Source organism: Strongylocentrotus purpuratus, unplaced genomic scaffold (assembly GCF_000002235.5).
Source record: "Strongylocentrotus purpuratus isolate Spur 01 unplaced genomic scaffold, Spur_5.0 spur5_scaffold_20, whole genome shotgun sequence".
In the NCBI taxonomy this organism is placed as follows: domain Eukaryota; kingdom Metazoa; phylum Echinodermata; class Echinoidea; order Camarodonta; family Strongylocentrotidae; genus Strongylocentrotus; species Strongylocentrotus purpuratus.
Window position 1 is genome coordinate 7178592 of NW_022145606.1, and position 14628 is coordinate 7193219.

Sequence of the window (14628 nt, forward strand, 5' to 3'; positions counted from 1 at the left end):
ACAATCATTTTGTCTGCTGATGCAAAATCGAATGAGGGATTTCTGACGAAAGAACAGATTCTGCTACAGATCGACATTATGTAAGCAGCTTTGTCGTACGCATTGTAAGTATAAGTTCATTCGAATTTAATTAAATGTATGAGATTTAATGTTATAAAGAAAATTTAATGACCATTCCTGCCATCCTGAAATTAACAAAAACAATTCATGAATCGGGCGCCGGCGTGGTAGCTTGAGCCGAGGCGGGTGTGGAGAAGGCACTCCTGCCGGCGCGTCAGCGGAGGTGCTCAGCTCGAAGAGTGCTGCAGTCCGTGGCGTGGGTATCATTGCAATTTGCATTGGTCTCAGCTTGGGCGCGTGGGTCCCCCCCCCCCCCCCCCCCAACTCCGAGAACGGACGGACCCCATGCGTGTTTCCAAAATGTCCTTTTCGTAACAAAAGAAAAAGGTCGACCGTATTGACTTTACACACTGGACTTTTGCTGAAAAGGGGGGGGGGGGGGTGCTGAAAAAGGCTTGTAGGGTCTATACAGAAGAAAAAGGTCGAGCCGTATTGACTTTACACACCGGACTTTTGCTGAAAAGGGGGGGGGGGGGGGGTCGGTTGGAACACGCATATGCGTACCCTAAATAACACTGAGTGGGGGGGGGGGGGGGGGGGGCGGTCGTGGGTCTCGCTCTTCACTTGGCACTTGCCTCTTCAGTTTGTTACTCAAACCATAAAATATTCCTTCAAAGTTCAAGAATTGTTCTTTATTTGAGATCTAAACTTTATAAATGTCATACAAATCACTTGACTTAGCCTAGCCTTAGGTATAGTAAAGGTCTATTCAATTTCAAACTGGACAGTAGAGTCTAGATCGTCTAGATGGACTAGATTATAGGTAGGGATGCTGGTCCAGGAATGAGGATTGTCCGCTTAAACGAGGGGAGTCGGGCTAACTCGGTCCCAAGGACAAGTCGGCCCCGCTGCAGTAACGATAATTTTTTTTGCAGCTTTAGGGTTAGATGACCGTTATTACAGCGGGGTCAAGTTGTCCACGGGTCCTGGCCGAGTTAGCCCGGATCCAAACAAGCTACAAGGTCTCCTTGTTTAAATTTCACACAGACAAATTGCATCTTTTAAAAAAAAGATCGTTTGCCAACGTTTTTTTTTTCATCAGCGCTCTGCTGGTTTCGGGTTGCTCAAACATTGGCCAATGAACTTTTCTGATTTTGATTTGATTTGATTTTGGTTAGTTTAATTTCACTAACAAAATAAATAACAAATACATAGTCTAGGCCCTAACATTTTTTTTAATAATATCACCCCCTGGTCCATCTATTTTGATTGCAGATACCAATATGTCATTCAAGAGAGATGGTGATGATGGCAGCCAATTAAACCTACTCAAGGTGAGTGTCTTAGACATTTTAGACAGATTGTCTTCTTCTTTAGGAAAATTGATTGATTTCAAGATCATTTCTCCTTGTTGCATCTGGGCCCTGTTTCATAAAACTTGTTATCAACGACAAAATGCCAATGCACAATGTTGATCAAATATATAAAAGGAAAGTTACAACTTTAGTTACCTTTTAGAAAATTAAATTGCATCAAATGTACAACTGAGAAGTAAAAAGACTTAGGAGATGTACTGTATGTTGCTTTCAAAGGACTGTGATATATCATTACTTGTAGTTAATAAAAGAAAACAAGACATTGCTGTGATATATTGACCAATGCTTGTTTATAGAATAGAAAAATTTGGAGAACAAATTCATGGAACATGAGATATTGGCCCCTGATTCAGCGGGGCCACTTTTTGGAGCTCCATAAATTGAGGTTTGATTGTGCATCCATGTCACAGTTCGATCTACTCATTCTCAACTCGCTGTAATCTTTGTCATTGGAATTGTTTTGGAATTGTTTTGATTGTTAGAAACGGCGAGTGGCTGAGCTTCTGGCCAAAGACATCCCAGATGATGAAGCAATACTTATGCGCAGTGGGAGGTAAGCACATCATAGCTAGTAGCTACACATTAGGGTTGATTCACAATTAACAGCCCCCCCCCCCTACCCCCCCCCCCCCCCACTGACAAGCCATGACAGGCCACTTTGTCAGCTTGTAGGTCAACATCTTTCAATCGATGCTATTAATTGAATTACCAACTGTTAATTAATTTGATGAGATAGATTGTTCAGATATCAGTGTACATTTCTATATTTTGAACTCTTACATGTATGTCAAAATTTACCCATCAATTGATTCTGACTAACAATAAGCTAGATTCACAATTTACAGCTTTCCCACCTAATAGCAGCGACAGGCAATTTTTTTTAGCTCACGGGTTGACATCTTTAATTCAATCAGTGCTGCACAGTTGGTCAGTTTTAACCCCAAAGTGGCCAAACTGACCAAAATGTCACGAGTTGGGTCAATAAGATTTTTAGAGTCAGCGCACAATCATACCCTGGATTATAAGCTATTCAAACCTTCCCCACTAAAAATTATGATTAAAACCCTTATCTCATCTAGGGTACATAAAGCCACAGCTACAAATGTAATACAATGCCAACTTTTTTCCATGATGCCTCACATGAGATTGATGAAACACTGGTGTTGCTATGGATTGTGAATCAACTATTGTTTTAGGCTCATGAATGTAACCAAAAAAAATTAGGCAATACATGTTGGAACATGTAATCTAAGTAGCATGGGATAGTCTGTATGATCAACAATTTATCTCTGATTTAACACCCTTTTATCACCAGTGATATACTGAATAGACGAAAAAAATAACAGGGTTTTTTGCCAACTATTTTTGACACCAATGATATACTGACTGAACTCATTAATTTACACTTTATCACTGGATTAACACTCTTTATTTTCCACTTTAGGTATGCCTGTACGGTTTGTCATTATAGACCCGTCTTTGACACTGTTGATATGCTGAGTGTCCACCGAGCAGGGAAAAAGCACCAACATGGTAGGCTAATTTTGAGCTATGGGGGGGTGTTTCACATAGATCCGAAGTTGAACTTAACTCTAAATTGGACTGAAAAGCCATTTGTAGCCTAAAATAAAATATATTCAATAGTGAAAATTCAAATATTTTTGACTTTTAATAAATTCCACATGAAGAACATGAAATCTTCAATGATAACAGAAAATATGAACAATTTGAATCAACATTTTATGTCTTTTAAAATAATTTATACAAAGTATTTTCATAGATGCTAATGGTTTTCCATAATTGTTAAGTCCAACATAATTTCAACTTGGGAATTTTGTGAAACACCCCCTGGTATGAAACAAAAGGCCCATTTATACATGAGATCATGATAGTTAAACTGCTTCCAATACTGCTTTCAAAAACTGATCAGGCAAACATTTGTGAGATGAGCAAGTTTCCCCTCACTTCTCTATCTGTATAACACACAGATCAGTTAGTCAAGAGGTAATCTTTGCATGCAGCTCTCTTTATTGACCACCCCCTCCCCTTTTCGTCCACTCAAATATATATATATTTTGGGGTCATTTTACTTTGTAAACTCCATTTAATTCAGTCCTTGGGATGCCATGTTGAATTTTTAAAAATGAATGCCAATGCCAAAATTATGTGTAATTCGTTTTGTATGCTTCAGTATAATAAGTTAATTGCATGCATACAGTTGTAAATGTAATTTTCATGTGATTTTACAATTGTTTTCACTTACCATACCTTATGAAGTGCCTGGATCAGCCCCTGGAATGCATATCGCCAGCATTATTTCGAACTGAGGAATCCATACAGTAATATATATGACCGATTCGTCGGTTGATAATAATGCCAAGGATAAGTTCACTGTAAATGTTGTACTTTTATGATATATTTTTCCAAGTCATTCTACCCCTTTTGTCCCTCTTGCTCCAGCTACTGATAATCACTTTGCCAAGAAGAGAGAGCTTGCTTTGCTGGTTCAGAAGAGACGAATGGAAGCAGAACTCAAGAAAGGAAGTCTGAAAGGAAGGGATGAGGTACAGTGATCTTTCTTTCAGCCAATTCTCCAGGGAGACTCTGGAAGTGGTCTTTAAGATGGTCGTCAGTTTCCATGATTCGCTGACACCAGACTTGTTGAAAATACCATTAATATGTAAAAGTATGCAAGTGTGCAGGAGTGCGATGTAAACACTATGTTTAGTGTGCCTGCATACACAACTGATAATCTACATACATATTTTGGGGATAAGCTACATGTATATAATATAAGATCACAAGTAAAAGAAGAATTGTCCAAGGCATTTGTATTTGTGGTATGTTTGTTCAAAAAAGGGAGAAATAGGGTGGCGTGGGGGAAGGATGTATGAAGAGAGTCTGAGAAGAAAAATTTTGTTTCCATTTTGATATCATTTAATATAAAAATAATTCAAATAATTCTTCAAAATACAGCTCCTTTTTCATTATTATAACATAATTTAATTAACTTAATATGAAGAAATGATAAAAGAAAATAGGAAAATTAAGACGCTTCCTTTCTTTTTCTTAGGAAGCAGAGCCATCCCCCCTCCTGCAGAAAGTGGAAGCAGCCAAAAGACACACACTGCTGAAGGAAGCTCCTTACAACCCATGCCATACACACAAGACTGACGGGTGAGTCCACTTTCTTATAGGGTACCCATACATTTGTATGTCACTCTCCAAGTATCTGAGAAACAGCATTATGTATCTTTTTTGATTATGTTTCCTCAAACCCAATTGTAACTTGTATGGCTCTACATAAGATTAGTTACTACCACCCCACCCCCTCTCCCTCTCTCTCTCTCTCTCGCTCACACATAACTCACTCTCTCTCTCCCTCTCTCTCCCACTCTCTCCCTCTTTCTCTCTTTCTCTCATTGTGCCCTCTTTCCAGCTCTCTTTTCTCTTTCTTTAATTCACTCTAGCTGTCTACCTCTTTCTCTTTTTGCTGGGAGGAAAGTTGTGCTATTGTTAAAATATCAATTTGCTATTTATGAATGCTTTCATGATGTCACTCAGAATAATGATATTGGTATGTATCGTCTGCTTAGCCCGAGAGTTGGAATCGTATTGAATCATTCTGGTTCAACATTAACTCAATATCCTGATGGCTGTCAACATAAATATTACGTTCATGCCTACATGTATGTTTGCAATGAAAAATAAATATCTGTATAATTGTGGACATAAAATGAAAAAAAAAAAAAAATTTCATCAACCATCATCCTGCACACTTTCCTTGACCTGATGCTTTGATTAGAACAATAACAAGAAGAACAAGAACAAAAGAAGTTCAACCCTAATCCCATTGGGTTATTTTGATCACTTGAGTCCATTGGGGGGGGGGGGGGGGGGGGGGGGGGGGGGGGGGGGGGTCCCCATCGGATCTCGGCAAATAATGGACCAATTGACTTGAAAATTGGCACAGTCGTAAAACAAGTTGGGTAGAATAAAAATGTTTTTAAAAAATAAAAAAAATATTTATAATTTATTCAAATTTTGAATATGCAAATTTTTGATGAATTTTGGTAAAAAATTGGGATTATCATCTGAAATCAGGAGAAATGACAGGATTTATTCAGGTTTTCTGTAAAAATACTTTCAAATGATGTAGTTCATTCATATCCATGTTTTGATAGTAATATATATGATGATAAATATGAAGTTTCATATCTTTGTGTTTTTAGAAAAGCTCGAGAATCAGGATATTTCCTTATTTCTTTTGTATTTCATTGTTTTTATTCTTATGTATTTTATTGTTTTGATTTGTTTTTGTTTTTGTTTATTTTAGAAGAATTTGTCTCTGAAGTGTTTGAAATAAACTTTTAACAAAGAAATAATCCAAATTATAATTCAATGTAACAATTATAACAGATCTGGGGGGTGTTTCACAAAGATCCTAAGTAGAACTTAACACTAAGTTGGAGTTAAAAATTATGGACAGCCATTGGAGCCTTAAAATGAAATATATTCAAAAGCAGAAATTCAAGTACCTTAGACTTTTTTATAACTTCCATGTCAAGAACATGAAATCTCCTTGATGATAGAAACTATGAATTATTTGAATCAACATTTTATACCTTTCAAAATAACTTTTACAAAATATTTTCAAAGATGCTAACGGCTTTCCATAATTTTTAAGTCCAACTTAGAGTTAAGTTCTACTTAGGATCTTTGTGAAACACCCCCCTGGAGTTTACAGGGGGGGGGGGCCTAAAGCCCCCCCCCCCCCCAATGGGATTAGGGTTTAAAAAAAAGGAAGAAAAAGAACTATAATAAGAAAGAACTAAAAGAAGAAGAAAAGATGTGGCTGTTGATTTTGTGACAAGTTTGACCAAACCTGACTGATATTTCCCTCCTTTTTCTTCATTTTTACAGACCTTCCAAGAAGGCAAAGAACAAGCTCTTCTTTCAATCCACCCGGCAGGTCGGTTTAAAGAATCCAGTAGGAAATTCAACCAATCAGATGACAGAGAATTTAAATTCAGCCAATCAGAAGAGAGATTTTTCACATCATGCCAGTGAACCCACCATGACTTCTTTGGCAGCTCAACAGACTCCAACACCAGGCTTTTCAAATATTCATACACACACTCCCATTGTAAGTTCTACTACTGCTCCGCAAAATGCTGGTATCAAGCCTGGTTTTAAATCTACCTCACAGACTCATGTCCCAGGAGTTTCAAGCATTCAAATCAAGCCATACATACCAAAAGCAAAGAGGAATGTCATGCACACCAAAGCATGCCCTCCCAAACAGCCTGGTCTTGAACCTGATTCAGAAAAGCATCAAACAACCTCAACACCAGCTCCTCACAATGCATCATCAGTTTTTATGCAAAATCCAGTTCATGGAGAAGAGGTTGAGCGCTCAAGCATCAAATTCATCAGAGAGTTTCAAAATACAGAGAATACATGTGTGGATAACAAGGCTACCTCAAACAAAACAAGTGCCTCTATCGCAAATGAACTAAAGCATAGTGTTGCAGAAGATAACAACATGAAGTGGATGTCAGGAAGGGTTCCTCAGAAGCATCCATTGTATGGTAACAAGCAACAGGATTCTAGAATGAATGGACAGATGAGAGAGGCTTCACAGGATGTGAGGGGTTTCCAGCAGTGTGGACAAAGGGCTTCACAGGAGCATCCCACAGTGTGGGGCATCCCGCAGTGTTTCCCACACCTAGGACAAAGCGCTTCACAGGAGTATCAGGATGTCAAGGGTTTACCACAGTGTGGACAAGGGGCTAGAGTGGAGGAAGAAAGGACTAAACAAAGACTACTAAAGAAGACACAACAGAAGGGCAAGTCTATGTTGACAGATGAAAAGAAGAAAGAACTACAGAGATATTTAGAGCTTACCAGGTGAATAAACCCTCTATCTACCTACGTGACCTAGGGGATGTTTCACAAAGACTAAGATCTGCTTTAGGTTGGACCTAATTATGGCAGGCCGTTCATGCCACTGTTTGCTCTCACCATTATGATCTTTAGTGTTTCCCTTCAATAATGAATTATCAACAAATGTTAATTCTGTAGATTTGCGACCATGATTTGTACGTCCCTTTAGAGACCGATGCCAGTAAATGGTAAGAGCAAACAGTGGCATGAACAGCCTGCCATAGTTAAGCCCAACTTAAAGTCAATCTTAGTATTTGAAAAAACACCCCTCAGACACCACACCATTGATTTGACATGTGCTCCATTTCCTTTCTTAGAGAAAATAGTCAAAAAGGATACTGAATTTTTTTCTCAGGGGTCCTCATTGGGTTAGGATATGGATGACTTGTGGATTTGGGCAGTGGGGTATGCTATACGTAAACTTGTTCAGAAATGTAATGATCATTGAAATTCCCTCATTTACTTACTCATTTTTTTATTTCTTTTTTCTTCTACCTTACAGTGCTGGCTGGGTTCAAGACAATGGAGGTGACTGGGTCAAAGGTCAGGATGTAGAGTTTGACTCTGACGAAGAACCACCAACATAAGAGAAGATAAAGGGTATAAAGTTTTGCAACAGAGATGATTATTAAAAAAAAAGATACAAGACAGAACGAATGAGTCCATTGGCAGGCTGGTTTAGGATAAACGATATTTTTCACCCATTTTAACCAAGGAGTTTTAAGAGCTGGAGTCCAAATTGGCAACACATTATTCCAAGCAGCTTCTAATGTTGCACAATAGAATCTACAGGTGTGCTGTTAATTGTGATGTCCAAGGTTCGAAGCAGCAATATCACTGGAAAGCTTGAGTAGGGATTTTTTTAAAGGAAATATCATTAAGTGTCAAATTCCATCACTATACTTTGAGCTTGAAATACAAATATATGAAGGAGTAATTGAACCAAGTATTATAGTATAAGTGACATCACAGATATAAACTTTGAAAATAATGCAATTTTAGCTTTATACCAACTATTTGCAATCCTGGGGATGTACACAATTTACGGGGAGGAATACTATTCCTCGACTGCTTTCTTCTCAATATACTGCAACTTCTGAATCTACTTTCTCTTGTTTTATTCTTTGGGTGATGCCTCGCCCCTATGACTCGTACCTTCTACTGACCTTCATCGAAACTAGGAGCAAAAAGGTCAAGTTTGAAGTCAAGTTTGTTTACTCTTTACCCTGCCTCTGTAGAAGGGCATTACCAAACTAGGCAACCACCAGTGACTCACTTCACTAAAATAAGAAACATGTAAAGCGGCATTAATATACAATATACCATACATAACGATAAACATAAACATAACAATTAAACACGATAAACATAAAATATCACATCATTGATATTATATCTTACAATAATTGTTACATGTAAGATGGGATGGTTCCTGGGTCTTTAGTCTTAGCGGAGGTCATATGTCATTTGTAACCTAACTATCGCCCTCTTACAGACAGAGTTTAGAGATTGGTCGTATATAATATATTGACCCTATCCTAACTTCAACTTGTCGATCTAGTCCATGTCTGTCTGGGTACATGTAGGTCACGGTTACTCGTTCTAATGGCCAGTGCCCACGAAGAGCAGCACTGTCAGCCACAAGTACAAGGTTGTCAGTCTGGAAGTTTCTTTGTGGGTTAAGCCACCTTTGGCGTTTGTGAAGTAAGGGAAGATATTCCTTTGTCCAATGCCTCCAGAACTGACCAGCCAGATATTGAGTTTGTCCAACCTTAGCTGCGATGAGCTTTGCTAGGCTCTGCTTGAGTTATTTATGTCCAGCTCTAAAGTTTGTGCCATTGTAGCTGAATATTTTCTCAGGCAGTCCTCTGTGATTCACAAATCTCCTTAGAGCGTTGATGAATGAGTCTGTATCCAGGGAGTTGGCTTTTTCCAGGTGTACGGCCCTAGTCGTCAGACATGTGAATACACAGCCATACCTCTTGGGCTGACTCCGGCCTTGCTTGACGTAGGAAGGTCCAAAGTAGTCAACCCCAGTGTAGGTGAATGGCGGCTTGTCCGGTGTAACTCTTTCTTAAGGCATGTCAGCCCTCATTTGTTTCCCTCTTGGAGCATTTCTCTTCTTGCATTGGACACATTTTCCTATGATGCGTCGAACAGTTCCACTGGATCCAAGCTAATCCTCTCCTTAATCTGTTCCAGGAGGAATAGCAATCTTTTGGCTTGGTTGAGATGGCATTGGTTCCCTATATCTAAGGATCATTTTGGAGGTCCTGAGTTGGCAGAACTGCTGTTGGAGGTAGAGATCTGGCATCATTCATGAGCTCTGCTCACTTTCCTTCTGGTAGTTCATGACTCCATGTGGAGGTTTTGTTGTTCATCCACATACTTAGTGCTTCCAAACTTGCTACTCAGGCTGAAGGTTTCTACCTTACTAGAATGGCAAAGTCAAGTTCACTAATCATATTGGTGCTTGGCGCATTCTAAAATGCTCTCTTGGTGGCCTCTTCTGGCTCCCAGAACTTCCTGCCTCGTAAATTATTTGGCACTGGCGCTCAATAATTTGCAGGAGTCCACACATAATTAATTCAAGTGCTTGTATGTTCATGGCATGTTTCTCTGGATCTGGATCATTCTCAAAGAGTCTGTCATGCAGTTCATCTGCTACCGCAGGAACAGTGCTCAATGCCGAAGATCCATCAAGCATAGGAATTTATTGATTGATTTATTTATTTATTTATTCATGTCTTCTTTATAAAAGAAGGGTGGTCCCATTCAAGCTGCAAGGCCTGCTTTCCAAGGGAGCCCTGCTGTAACAAACAAATCACATTTCAAATATCTTACAATACACATAAAAATACACATAATATACAATAAAAACATAATACAAACAAACTATAAAACATTTAACACAAATAGGAAATTAGAGGAAAGAGGAAAAAGGAAAGAGAGAAAGAGAGAGTGAGAGGGTGGTAGGAATACTTCATGTAAGCGATCGCAAAATAGAAGAAGTCAATTAGCCCACTTGAATTTCACGGACATTTTGTTTAAAAATGGATAGTGAGGCGGAACATTTGGTATTAAGTATGGGTAGTGAGTTGAATGAAGGTTTGTTTTTTAAATCGGTTCTGGGTTTTGGCATCCTCCTTCCACTCAATTAATTTTTGTTGTAGCTCATGGAGCCTGGAGTTGAGAGCAAGGATATTGGGAACAGTCTTCACAGCATGCCAAGTGGTTCGGTAATGATCTTTTGTGTGATGCCAGGGGCTCGGACTTCAGCACAAACTATTCTATCTTCGGCATCTTCTGCAACAGCCTTCAAGAGATTGTTTGGTTCAGGAAGCAAGGAAACTAAACTTGATATGTGTGATAGGTGAAAGTGTGTGCCTGATGCCCCTTCAAACAAGATGATAGCCCGGTTCCTGATGTAGTCCACTAGATGGTTTGAGGTATCGTACTCAATGGTTATATAGGCAGTGAAGATGTCTTCTACGCCAGATTTAGTCGCACCCCAATGATGAAATGCCTTGCTTGCTGTTCTTACTATGCGGCGGGCATCCGATTCTGATGTTTTGAGTGTGTGTACTCCCTTCCCTCCTCCCTGCAATGTCCTCATAGGCTTTCATAATTTTGTCAACTTCCTCGGCAAAGTTAATAATGAGATGCAGTTTGAAGTAGAAAGTCACAAAATGTTTGCAAATTGCGTGTTCATCAGCTACATGTATAAGTTGCTTCCAATTTGATACGATGTGTGGTAGTAGTTCTTCTTTTAGTGTACATAGTTTTTCGCTGGATTGCGGCACTGTCGGCCCTTGATCGATCATAGTTGATTTGATCGTGGAAATTATCTGTTTGTTTATTATTTCAGGTGGGTTGTCATCTGTGGCGATACTTTGGGCAAGTTCCTTTTACCCTCTCTGTAAAGCTGTCAAATACAGCAGACGTATCACCAGCTGCCCTCTCTGTAAGTCCTACTGAGCGGGACGATCCATCGGGGCGAGTAATTTGGTAGTTTTGGTACTTGCGATGGAATTTAGATTTCCCATCTCCATGGGCGACAGGCATTGAGAGCAGTGGCTACCTCCACAACAGCAAGATGTCTTCCTTCCACAAGGATTCTCGACTTTGTGCCCATTGATTGCAGGCGGCTCACTTTTTTTCCGGCAAGATTTTTAAGTACCGTTCAAATATAGGACATAAAATTGCAAGTTAAAAAAATCTTGTGTACGGCATGTATTTTATATCATTGTCATATTTCTTTTTTTTTTCCCGGATTTAACGCCTTTTTGGCAGAAATCAAAGATATAGCGCCTTTTGGCAGAAACTTTTTACAGTCAATACTGAGTGTAAATGCTACAGAATTGTATGTATTGTATGAACAAGTGTCTCACTGGGAATATATGCTCCATCTTGACCGTTGTTCCACTGCAAGCTTTGTCAGAATGCCAAGATCAGTACTGTTTTTATTTTGACTGACACTCTTGTCGCTGACGTACTGCACTTTCTTTATTGTCAGATCTTCAGACAGCCTTCTATCTAGGAAGTTGTGCAGTGGGCTGGCGACTTGGTTTGACCCTATTCCCATTTCCTGTTCCCCCAGGAATAGAAATGGACATCTTCTGGATGTTGTGTTCCTGGGACATATTTTTTGCCACTCTGCTTATGTTCAACAATGCCAAGAACATTGAGCTGCTGAACTTTACGGGAGTAATCATCAGAAACAAAAAAGCGGGTAATCATTGGGATCAAACTTCTTACTTTTATAGAGCTCCCTCAAGCACTTCTTTGACTTCTCTTTAGTTTGGAAAGAAGAAGAATCTACATGCATGGGGTGTGGGCGAGCTCTTTCTCCCCCAGGTAGGCCTTGTACTGGGTTTTTCTTACCCGATCTGTGAGCACGTTGAATCTCTTTGGCAACTCCCAGTATTGCAGGATCAGGATCGTTGTTTTAGCTTGATTTCCTCAAGCTCAAGCTCTTGTTGCTCCTTCAGAGCTGCGATTTCTGCGGCTAAGGCAGCTCTCTTGGCCTTTGCCCTAATCCTCCAACTAGCTGAGGTGGTGCTGCTCCCCCTTTGACTCACAGAGTCGATCCTCAGGCCTAGTGGTGTCAGACTTCACACCATGCATCTTTACAGAATCCTCTGACTTGTTGTGGTCCTTGAAAGTAACCTCTGAATCTGTGCTATCCATGGCGGTTATGCTCATGATTGAGGATGACGTCCATGCAAGTTGATATTAAACTAAATGTGGCGTGCCAACCCAGATGCCCAAGACCCAAGAAAAGAGACCATGCGCCGCTGTATATTGGTTTCACTGTTGTAAGCAGGCAAGGTTCAATCTGCAATTTAAAAAGGACAAATAGTAATTATTAATATTATTAAGCATTTAGCTACCTTATTCATAGTACACTATATCACAGCGCTTACAATCATATGCAATAAAACAACAAATTATAACATAAAACATTGAACAAATAAAATAATAGCGAATCAAGTAGGAAAAAGGTACGTTTTAAGGAATTTTTAAAACACATCCACTGATGGAGCAGCTTTTACAATGGAGGGAAGTTTATTCCACTCCTTAGCTGCTGCTACAGTGAATGTGCGATCTCCTGCCTTACTACGAGCCAATGAAAAGTCAATCGGAATGGGTCTGCATTGGAGCGAATAAGTCATCTTGCATAAACTGACTTCTTGCATAAACAAACAATGCCTTCTTCACTATAAATCTGACTTAATACATGCAACAATGACTCACTGATATTGACTTTGACATTCCACAAGGTCATGCTCGAAGGCCTCATTCATGTTACTACTACATGTACATTAATACAATTACGTAACGTGCATTGTACACGTGTGCAATCTTTCACGTGACCAACTCATGTCATACATTATTCGGTAGGCGTTGTAGAAACAGTTGCTTCAAAATCCCTTCCTCCAATGTAGATTCTCCTAGTAGTTGTCGCATGCGACGAAGAAGTTGAGTAGGCTTGCGGTCACCTAACTCTTCCGCATTGAGAAGCTGGTGAATTCGCTTCTGTTCGGAAACGCCGGTTCGTTTGACGAGTTCAGATTTCAGTTTGTCATAGCGATCCTTAGCAGGGGGGGCAATGATGAAGTCCCTGACCTCTTGTGCTACTTCAGGCTGTAAAGAGCTAATGACGTGGGCAAATTTTGTCTCTTGTCGCGTAATAGCCCGCGTCAAAAACTGCGCCTCAACCTGGGCGAACCAGAGTGCCGGGTCGCCCGGCCAGTACGGTGGTAACTTGAGTCCAAAAGCAGTAACAGCTGGCCCGGTACTGCCCGGTGCCATCGCGGCAGCGGCGGAGTCGGAGTCGGGCATTTCCGTTGACGGTGATGTCGTCGTCATCATGCACACAAAAGAAAACATCGCTCGTAGAAGAACAAAAAGATCCGGGGTCACCAATGTAGGAATAAATGTTGTAGATAAAACTAAATGAATATTCTTACCGTTAATAATAATCTTCAGAGTTGATATCTCGAGTGTAGAAAGAAACTGGAAAGCGAATCATGAAGAGGAAGAATAGCTAGCTAGTCGCGCTCCACATGCTGATTCATCACTTCGCTATATTGCACTATTCTTCCTCTTCATGATTCGCTTTCCAGTTTCTTTCTACACTCGAGATATCAACTCTGAAGATTATTATTAACGGTAAGAATATTCATTTAGTTTTATCTACAACATTTATTCCTACACAGATAAACATACAACGTCAAAATCCTGAACAAATACATCTAACACATAATCTAAGTTTACTTTGTTCCCACAAGCATTTAAAGTAACAATATTAAGAAAGGTCCTGTTTGGTTCAAGTGTACCATCATGGCAGGGGCCAGGCCGGTCCCAGAAAGAGAAAAAGAAATTAAGGTCACCACCTTTCTTCTCGTCCCATCCAACCTTCCAGAGGTCATCAGGGCCATCGATGACCTTAATCTCCTCCTTCCCCGTTGATGACTTTGTTTACAGAAGATCCTACCATCCATCGTCCATACATTTTTCACGCTAGAGTCCTTCTTCAAATCGCGCACTATCTTACTGCGTAGAGGTATCAAGTCTTCATCAAGAAATACCTGTTTGTGGATGTCCATCGATGTCAGCTTCTTCTTGTTCCTCATCAGTCGTACTTTGACGTCCCGCCGAACAAATTTCACGATGATGGTTTTGCCATCAGCTCTCGCCTGCTAGTCACTCCCTGCCATCGCACGCCTGCCAGGCAGCGAAA

At 40.0% G+C, this 14628-nt stretch overlaps 1 protein-coding gene across 2 annotated transcripts; it reads left to right on the forward strand.

Annotated features, from left to right (window-relative positions):
• On the forward strand, window positions 1–14628 carry LOC581771 (sodium channel modifier 1-like). 2 transcript variants are annotated; one of them, XM_030992686.1, is made up of 8 exons: window positions 1–80; window positions 1336–1394; window positions 1919–1989; window positions 2881–2969; window positions 3897–4000; window positions 4510–4613; window positions 6360–7346; window positions 7885–14628. In XM_030992686.1, the coding sequence occupies exons 2-8, from the start codon at window positions 1344–1346 to the stop codon at window positions 7967–7969; spliced, it is 1491 nt and encodes a 496-aa protein (XP_030848546.1). In that variant the 5' UTR covers window positions 1–80; window positions 1336–1343; the 3' UTR covers window positions 7970–14628. The 2 variants fall into 2 exon arrangements, with proteins under 2 accessions (XP_030848546.1, XP_030848545.1); XM_030992685.1 differs by having other exon boundaries at window positions 18–104.

Bases quoted from the DNA above. Each gene is read 5' to 3' on its own strand.
- LOC581771 (XM_030992686.1), top strand. From the start codon at position 1,344: ATGTCATTCAAGAGAGATGGTGATGATGGCAGCCAATTAAACCTACTC. The intron at 1,395-1,918 runs GTGAGTGTCTTA...TTTGATTGTTAG, and splicing joins GCCAATTAAACCTACTCAAG to AAACGGCGAGTGGCTGAGCT. The intron at 4,001-4,509 runs GTACAGTGATCT...TCTTTTTCTTAG, and splicing joins GTCTGAAAGGAAGGGATGAG to GAAGCAGAGCCATCCCCCCT.